The following is a 9,658-nucleotide window of genomic DNA, read 5'->3' as shown; positions in this document are numbered from 1 at the left end:
TTTTCAGATATTGACGAATGTGAGAACCCGGACGCCTGCAGCCAGATCTGCGTAAATTATAAAGGAGACTATAAGTGTGAATGTTACGAAGGATTTCAGATGGACAGTGTGACTAAGACGTGCAAAGCAGCAGGTGAGCATCGGGAACAAGCGCGTCATTGTGTGAACAGCGAGAAACTGCGCTACATCAAGTGAATTATTTACGAGCAAACAACTCGGGCCGTGTTTACTAGATGTAATGGAGTTAAAAAAAAGGCTTGGATTGTGGAGGGAATAGCATTGATGGCAATGAGTCAAGTACTATGTGAGGGTCACACACCGCGAACTACAACTCCCAGTATGCCCTGTTACGTTATTGTTAATAATTCCATAATATGCTCTAACAGTGTGTGTATATCATATAGATCTTGTCACGTAACTGCTTCTCAGCATGTGACTGGGGGTTGCGCCTGCAAGGGTTAATCTCCCCGCTCTCAGTCCAGCATTCAGCCTCTGTCCTATGCTGCAATGGGAGCATAATTCACACACGGACACAGGCCACACACCAGCTCATACAAGCTGCCACCACTCACTGAATACACGGGCGATGAGTCCCGGGAATACTACTGCTACTGTCTGCCAATCAGCAGGGTCACACACTCTAAGGCTATGGATTCTTTAGAGCATACAAGGTTCAAACTTATTAAAGTTATAAGCTTTAATGGGAAAGGTACAGTGCTTACAATAAAAGATATAAAAATATGAAAATAAAAAGTGACATACAAATAATCAAAAACAGTAGTAAAATAAAAGGGACAAAACGTACAGAAATATCTAAACTTTGCAGTCCGGCATTCTGCTCCCTGAGGGGGGGATGAATATGGAATGGCTCAATCTGAAGGTCAAATTTCTAGACCAGCCTCTCAGGTTAATATTCTAATCCTTGGTTGGTGACGTATTCATTGGTAAAATAGCCAGGATCCAATTATTTTTTGGGGTGAGACTGGAGACTGCCTGCTCAGGATAACATAGGTCATGACCTTTGTGAGAGCTGCATTCTCAGGACAGATGTTAATTACTGCTGGTCATACATCCATACCAATACATATTTCACTACAGATGTATTTATCAATTTTTTTATTTTTTCTGTACCCTACATATATTAGGCTCAATTGTCTCCCCAGAAAGTAATTAACATCCTTTACATGATAAATTCAGTTGCATCAAATAAATTTAGAATTTCTGCAGATTCACCGATCTTTAAAATTAAAATATATATATATTTATCTCATTCATTAATTTAGAAATTATGAATTTATATATATATATATATATATATATATATATATATATATATATATATATATATATATATATATATATATATATATATATATATATATATATATATATATATACAGATATAAATTATATATTATTTTAGAGATGAATCTGCAGAAATTCTAATAAATAAAAAAAATTCTAAATTTATAAATAATATTTTATATTTGTGTGTGTGGATGAACATTGTGTGTACATAGTAATCCCTTATCATACATTGAGCATCTGGCCACGACTTTCCGTAAGAGTTTGTGCATTACTTTGTGTGTCCTACAGGCCAGAGCCCATATCTTATTTTCACAAACCGCCATGAACTCCGGCAGATAGATCTGGTCCGCAGAGATTACTCACGTCTCGCCTCACAGTTAAAAAATGTTGTGTCTCTGGATGTAGAAGTGATCAGCAAAAAGATTTACTGGTGTGACCTTTTCCATCGCAAAATTTACAGGTGAGCGCATATTCGCTTTTGGGTTTGGTGTCACACTTGTGACTTTTGATGCCGTTTTTTGAGACCGTGTTGTGCAATTCCCATTGAAATCAATAGTTCTGAGCTCGCCGTACCGGGAATTATAAAAGTAGACCCGAAAAAAAAGTTTATCAGCGTGAAGAGACTCAGAGGATTTGGAGCTGTGTACCAGACAAATGGAGCACTCGCCCCATAAAAGATGTATTTAAAAATGTAAATGGGTTGTCCAGAATTAGAAAAACATGGCTGCTTTGTTCGAGAAACTATTGAACTATTCCTAACAAGACACATCTGATTGTCACTGCTATCGCCATTTTTTTTTTTTTTTTTGCAGTGCTCCTCTGGATCGTGCCGCAGACCCCGCAGAACACGTAGTCTTGGTTAACAGTCATCTTCACTCCCCTGAGGGTCTCGCCGTAGACTGGATCCACAAAAACATTTACTGGACAGATTCTGGAAATAAGACCATTACCGTCGCTACCGCCGATGGCTGCAAACGGAAAACGCTCTTTAACCAAAGCCTGGGGGACCCAAGGGCCATTGCGGTCGACCCTACATCAGGGTGAGTTCTAGTGTGAAGAGCAAAGGATGCATAAAATGCCTTAGTTTTGATTTTTGAGAGTAATATCCTGTAAAAAGGGGATAAAATAAGGGATACATTTATTATTACTGGGACCACTGGGAACCCCAGAGATTGGGGTTGTAGAGCCCAGATCTTGGGATCCTTGGGGGGGGTCCCAATGGTCAGACGCACACAGTCCAAGTCATATAATGTATCTTTCAGTCCAGACGTGGCTGCATTTCATATATCTTATTGCATTGGTTGATTTTTAACATTCGTATTTGTGCTCGCTCGCTTTCAGGTTCATGTTCTGGTCGGACTGGGGAGACCCCGCTAAGATCGAAAAAGCTGGGCTGAATGGGGGTGACCGCCAGGTGCTGGTTTCTGATGAAATTGAGTGGCCCAATGGGATCACATTAGGTAGGTGACGGTACATCGGTCAGCAGTCGGGATCTGCCACCTCCAGCCGGCTCATCTCAAGTCTTTAGAGTCCTTTCTCCAATCTAAACAATTTTTGGTGGTGATGCTTATATTTACGGCAACGTCGTCTTGTTTCGGCATCCATGATGACTGAGGCTTCTGTGCTCCATCACTAAGGATTCCATCTTCTTTCCTTAGATGTGCTGGTCCACCGTTTGTATTGGGTGGACTCGAAGCTCCATACCCTCTCCAGCGTCGACTTTAACGGCTCCAACCGGAAGCTGCTCATCTTCTCCGAGGAAAAGCTCAGTCACCCGTTTGGTCTGGCAGTTTTCGAGGTGAAAGCCTTTTATTCTGTAATATTAGAGCTCACGGGATGGGTAACAAATGGGTGATATGTGGACCTCACGGCACTTGGCCGTATGCATCAGTCCCATGAACTTTACAGGGGTTGTCCACCAAATTCAACCTCCTCCTCACTGCGGTCGTATAGTGAAGAGGGACGGTGGACTCTATCCGAACTCTAGTTGGGCCCCTCGTGATCTGATGTTTAATGTGTATTTTGAAAAGACGCAGTAAAGTAATACAATTCTAAAAGTCCCACTTCTTTTGAGCCTTTTTCATGTAGTTTTTTTGTTGCTTTTTTCTTATTTTTTTCATTTGCTCCTTATTTTTCTTTTCATTTGTCACTTTTTTTTTTAGTATTTTTATATGTTCTCTCATTTTTGTTTTTATTCCACTGCAGCTGATGTTTGCCTTTATCCAGATATTTTCAGTCATCAAAAGTTGCAATGTTTTTGCACAAATGTACTCCAGTTACGCCCCAGGAGTGATTTTATATGCTTTTTTTATATATATCTTAGCAGAAAATGTGAATTTTTGCTTTAAAACGTCCCAAAAACAAAGGCTAAATCTAAAAAGGAAATTTGTTTATAATTTTGTGCAAAATTCATGAACCACGTGCAGGAAAAAAAAAAGTAATTGAATACCACAAGACAAAATAAAGGAAAGGGACTTAAAAAAAAAAAAAAAAAAATGCAAATAAGTCAGACCCTAAATCTACAGTTTGTAATTCACCTTTGTTAATTTTCCCCCTGTTCGATTTCCAGGATAAAGTGTTTTGGACGGATCTGGAGAATGAAGCCATCTTTAGCGCCAACAGGTTGACAGGGAAAGATATTTATGTCCTGGCTGAAAATCTCAACAATCCTCATGATATTGTCGTTGTTCATCAGTTAAAGCAACCGAAAGGTACAATTTAGTGCCAGGGGTTGGGAATCTCCATGTGTAAGCCCAGAAATATTCCCGCTACTTCTTGGTTCTCAGTGACCAGTCCATGACTTCATGTTTTTCAGCTGTAAACGCCTGTAACCTGGGCCCTCTGCCGAATGGGGGGTGCGAATACCTGTGCCTGGCAGCCCCTCAGATATCTGTCCACTCTCCCAAGTACACATGTGCCTGTGCCGACGGCGTGGAGTTGGGTCCGGATATGAGGAGCTGTGGGAAACGTAAGAGGCAATAATTGCCGTGTTATAGGCAAGGGAAGGAAACACGCTGTGTGAGGGGGATCAGGAATCGCGAGCTTTGCATAAGAGGGGGATCAGGGCTCACTGGCTTTGTGTAGGACGGGGATCGGGGCCTGTGGGCTTTATGTAGGGGGATTGGGGCTCGTGGGCTTTGTGTAGGAGGGGGATCAGGGCTCGTGGGCTTTGTGTAGGAGGGGGGGATCCGGGGCCTGTGGGCTTTGTGTAGGGGGGGGGATCCAGGGCCTGTGGGCTTTGTGTAGGGGGGGATCCAGGGCCTGTGGGCTTTGTGTAGGAGGGGGGATCTGGGCTTGTGGGCTTTGTGTAGGAGGGGGGATCTGGGCTCGTGGGCTTTGTGTAGGAGGGGGGATCTGGGCTCGTGGGCTGTGTGTAGGAGGGGGGATCTGGGCTCGTGGGCTTTGTGTAGGAGGGGGGATCTGGGCTCGTGGGCTTTGTGTAGGAGGGGGATCGAGGCTCGTGGGCTTTGTGGAGGAGGGGGGATCTGGGCTCGTGGGCTTTGTGTAGGAGGGGGGATCTGGGCTCGTGGGCTTTGTGTAGGAGGGGGATCGAGGCTCGTGGGCTTTGTGGAGGAAGGGGATCTGGGCCTGTGGGCTTTATGTAGGGGGCTCGTGGGCTTTGTGTAGGAGGGGGATCGATGCTCGTGGGCTTTGTGTGGGAGGGGGATTGGAACTCAATGGCTTCCGGTTTTTATGGATACATTGCAGTTATTAATATATGAATCTGTACTCCATCCCTATTGTGTCTTTTAGCAGCACCGACTACGACCACTCAAGCAACTTTACCACCACGGACCAAGTCAACAGCTACAGAGCAGATTCCCACTACAGTGACCAAGACCACTGCAAAGCCCTCGTCCACCACCGTCACTACCACCGAGATCACCTATACCTCCAGCCCTACTGATGCTCTCCGAACTACGTCCAGGCCCAGCCACAGAGGAATCCAGGTCACAACTACCAGGAACCACACTATATACCAGCACTGTAAGAACCTCCATACTTTCCTGTATACAGTGACTGCTGTAAATGTAGAAGTTGCCTAGATTATATACAGGGTTGTGGTTTTGGCACAATTTCTTGCCAGTGTGTACAAAGCAGACAGACGTTACATTGTGAGACCTGTTAGCGATCAGCACTAATGCGCTGCAGAATATGTTGCTGCCATGCCCTCAAATAAATATAGAAGGAAATACCGTAGTGGTCCTATAATACAGCATTATCATGGGAAGTATTCCCTAGAGCGGTTGATTTGAGTAATGTGAATCTTGCAGTACTGACTCTGTTACTGGCCGTTAGCGCCTTCGTTGTATCCAGGTTTGATCTGCCATCATCATGCATCGCTCTCAGATATTCCTGACCTGTTTTATCTCCCGATAGATGGTAATGCAGATTCTGACCTCAGGTCCACACTGACTGCTGCGGTCATTGGGGTGGCGGTACCAGTGGGTGAGTACAACATACATACGGGGTAAAGAGGGTGGGTTTTCTGACATGTTGCTAATAAAATAAGCCAACTTCAATGGTAAATCTGGGTTTTATTTTATTTTCATGATCGTGACGCATCTAAAAAAATAATAATGTGGTTAATATGTAGTGATGACTGTAAATCGTCTGCTTAGCAGCACATGCCAACTTATGTTCTGTCCACATCTGGGTCATACGTGGCAAAAAAGCCCAACAAATAGCAGTGACAGATCCGATAATAAGTCGGTGGAGACTGTCAGGCGCCGCTGGTATTTGTCTAAAGCCAAACCTAAATCTCATTTTGCAAACCGCTGTTTCGGGATTTTTGCCCTTCATCAGTGCCGACTAAAAATGCTGGTTAGCTGGTGAGAAGCCTCTGACAGGGGATCTAAAGTGTAAAGTTTCTCCTTGTGGAGAGCGCCAAGCTGGCAAAGGGCGACATATAGGCCAGTGAATGCTATCCTACATCAAGGAGCAAGATTTTTTTCAATATTGTCTATGATTGCTATATCCAATGATTGGTGACACTGGAGACCTTGCGCTCTTCTTCATTTCCCAGCTCAGCATTGTGTTGCCTATAAGTCATTCTATGCCAACTTGGCTCTCAAAACAAAGACAAACTATTCTCTTTAGAGCCCCTTCCAGAGGCGTCTCACCCAGCCAGCCAGTTGTTCTTTGCACTAATGAGCGGCACAAACCCTGAAACAGCGGTCTGCAACTGGAGATTCTGGTTTGGCTATATTTCCTAATTAAAGTGGTATATATTTCTTTGTTTAGCCACTTTTCTGTGTGATCCTTTTTTATGTACTTGTGTAGCCGCCATTTCTAATTTGCCACGTCTTCCTTTCCCCAAGCTGTTCTTGCTCTCCTCTGCCTGTCCGGATATCTCATTTGGAGGAACTGGAAGCGGAAGAACACGAAGAGCATGAATTTTGATAATCCAGTTTACCGGAAAACAACTGAAGAGGAAGAGGAGGAGGAGGAGGAGGAAGAGATCCACATTGGCCGAACAACTCAGATTGGTCACATCTATCCAGCTGTGAGTGCTACACGTCACATACATAGAAATACATTTAGATACTAGTACTCTTTTATACCTAGGGGGAAAAATGGATTGTGGGATTTTGTCTAGGATGGTTTTATAATGTACTGCCCAATTTATGCTGTCATAGCACAGAGCGGCGCCCTAGAGTGGACAAAGAGCGGCGCCCTAGAGTGGCCACAGAGCAGAAACCTAGAAAGTTTATATAACAGCAACATACAGTACCCCAATAACACAATATAGTGCTCCAATAACCTCACCCCAAAACTGTACCATACAGTACAGTATTAACTATCAGACAAAATAGGAGGCTCCATGGTGAAGTCCTGGTGTTAAATAGGGAAGAGTAGATGGAATTTGCTCACGTTGTGGAATTGCGCAGGTCCGGCACAATTATGATGAGAGTAGTAGTAGCAGTAGTAGTTGCTCTACCCCTTCAAGCCAGCAGAGTGGCACAGTAAAAGAGTCGAGACAAAAAAAGTGAGAAAAAAATGCATTGTTTTCTTCTAATAAATCTTGGTTGTTTTTCTACACCTTCCCATTTGTCTTCATCGCGACAGCTCCCACCACACCGTTGTTTTTTTCTTATTTTTTTGCCTCGCAGTCCCCTATTAACGGCACTAAACGGTGCTCAGATAACCGTACCATACATTGCCCCAAAAACAGCATCATACCAAAAAAAAAAGTACTTAAAGGCAAACAGTCATAACAGAACAGTCACATCTACACATAGGCAGTTTTTTTTCTTTTTTTACTCCGCGCAGTGAGAATTTACGCCCCCACCATCCTTTTTTTTTTTTTTACATTTACCAAGCAGCAAAAAAAAGCAGTTATTTTTATAGTTTCTAATCACAGTTCAGAAACCCACGTGCGAGCCGCAGGTTGTAGGCGACGGTGCAGACCCCCAGCGGTGCGCCATGATTGATGCGACGCTTCCTTCCCGGGCTGTCACTTCAGTTTTAGTCCCGTCAGTCGCTGCCTAACATCTTTCTCATCGTCTATTTTTTTTTCTTTTTTTCCGCCAGCGAGTGGCATTGAGCCTAGAAGACGACGGTTTGCCTTGAAGATTGAAACGAGGACTGACACTTTCTCAGTTGAGCCGGGAACATCAGAAAATCTCTCTCTGGTCCTCGAGTTTCTCACCATGTGACAAGTCAATAATATCCTGTCTTGTGCTGCCGCTGCGCCGGGGTCTGATGAGGAAGATCTGCCACCGATACGTCACACATAACAGATTGAAAAATGTGTCCTGGCTCCCAGGAATGACAAGATTTCATGGCTCCTATGTGACGGGCAGCAGAGATTTTTTTTTTTTTATACGACCACCACTGAAACTCCTAAACCTGCTGTTATTTATTTTGGTGATGGACGACCACAAAAAATGTAATGAATCAAACATCCAAAGGATGTAAGGGTTACTATGTATAATCTTTTATACACATTTTTACTTGATCCTCGGCCGAGGCATGCCCTCTTCTCTCTCCCCCCATCTGTATATAGCCGTCCCCTGGGACAAGCCGCCGTTTTAAAATATTATATTTATAGACCTTTTTTTGTACATAACAAAACTTTTTTGTGGTTTTCCATCGACATATGCATTAAATTAATGATGAAAATATAGAATTTTTTTGGTAGGGTATTTATTAACCTGGGCGTGTTTCCGATGGGGTTGGGGAGAGGGAAGAGGTTCGCTCTGTATATATGATAGGGATGAGAGTATTTATTTTTTTGTATGTTTTTCCGGGTTTATATGTTTGCAGTAGAACAACGCTGATCTGTTAAGTTACTAAAGGAGGAACTTTAAATTACTATCCAATTTTTATTTTTTTTTTTTTAGTTCCCTTTCTCAGTCTGAATTAAAAAAAAATATATATATATAGTTTAATTATAATCTGATGGGTGGAGGGAAAAAAGAATAGGAATAAAACAAAAAAATTAAGATAGAAGACAATTTTTGAAAAACGAGTTTAACCCTTTAAGGCTTTTTTTTTAATTTTATAATTTGCTTAATAATGAAGTGTCTTTTGTGGAGCACAAGCGTTCTGGGAGTCTATGCTTAAAGGGCCAGCATTTGTGAATGAAAATTACAAGATAGCTGCAATGCCTTCAGTTCTAAAGTTTCCTTATTACCCCCTGACGGACCAACAATCGCAGAAGCGGTACGAAGTTATGTCTACCATGTGCACACGTTGTATCCAGCCGTTTCTATTGGCAATAACATGGCTGACTGCTTTTGGTTTGGGAAAGTAAGCTGGGATTCTGTGAATATTGCTGCATACGGCCGTATTATAGGGCTGGGGTCTCTTCTCTATGCCTGTGGTTTTGTATGGAGAGAGAATATTTTTATTTATTTATTTTTATTTTTTTTATAAGATTAGATTATATATGACATTTTTTTTTTTTTTTTCAAACAATATACACATGAATCCTGACGGAGGCTGGATGGGCCGTGCACGGAGGCCGTACGTCTCGGTACCCGGGAACCATGCAGACTCTGTGCATGTATCACACCTCCCAATGTCCGCATTGGTAAATCCACACTGACGGTCATACGACCATCGAACGTGGCTCGTGACAGCTCAAACTGCAAATTCCATTGCAAGTGCACGTCAGCTTTTTCTGACTTCAAAGGAAATGTATCATCCGAAAGTAACCAATTGTTTAAATTGGGTTTGTGTGTTTAAATGTAATTTTTTTTATTTTGTTTGGCAATTTTTTCTTTTTCTTTTTATACAGTCTTTATAAAAAAAAATGTTTGCAATTTTCACGTTGGCTATTTTAGACTCTAGTTTCCTGTTTGCAGAAATCATTTCCGGAGTGTCATCATCACAGACAATTAAC

The 9,658-nt window shown here is 42.5% G+C and overlaps 1 protein-coding gene across 3 annotated transcripts in view; it reads left to right on the top strand.

Moving 5' to 3' along the window:
* LRP8 (LDL receptor related protein 8) overlaps positions 1-8,952 on the top strand; it is a 146,851-nt gene extending 137,899 nt beyond the window's left edge. The window contains exons 8-18 of one of the 3 annotated variants that reach the window (XM_077278382.1): positions 8-133; positions 1,597-1,768; positions 2,121-2,348; positions 2,650-2,768; positions 2,967-3,106; positions 3,878-4,019; positions 4,124-4,276; positions 5,062-5,295; positions 5,689-5,757; positions 6,630-6,814; positions 7,843-8,952. In XM_077278382.1, coding sequence (XP_077134497.1) covers positions 8-133; positions 1,597-1,768; positions 2,121-2,348; positions 2,650-2,768; positions 2,967-3,106; positions 3,878-4,019; positions 4,124-4,276; positions 5,062-5,295; positions 5,689-5,757; positions 6,630-6,814; positions 7,843-7,881 — 1,607 coding nt within the window. In that variant the 3' untranslated portion in view covers positions 7,882-8,952. The remainder of the gene's footprint in view (positions 1-7; positions 134-1,596; positions 1,769-2,120; positions 2,349-2,649; positions 2,769-2,966; positions 3,107-3,877; positions 4,020-4,123; positions 4,277-5,061; positions 5,296-5,688; positions 5,758-6,629; positions 6,815-7,842) is intronic. The other 2 variants (XM_077278380.1, XM_077278381.1) reach the window with 2 other exon arrangements.
* The last annotated feature ends 706 nt before the right edge of the window (positions 8,953-9,658 follow it).

The sequence above is a fragment of the Ranitomeya variabilis genome, chromosome 8 (assembly GCF_051348905.1).
Source record: "Ranitomeya variabilis isolate aRanVar5 chromosome 8, aRanVar5.hap1, whole genome shotgun sequence".
Classification (NCBI taxonomy): Eukaryota; Metazoa; Chordata; class Amphibia; order Anura; family Dendrobatidae; genus Ranitomeya; species Ranitomeya variabilis.
The sequence above is the reverse complement of the archived record's forward strand: the minus strand, read 5'-3'. Positions and strand labels throughout refer to the sequence as shown.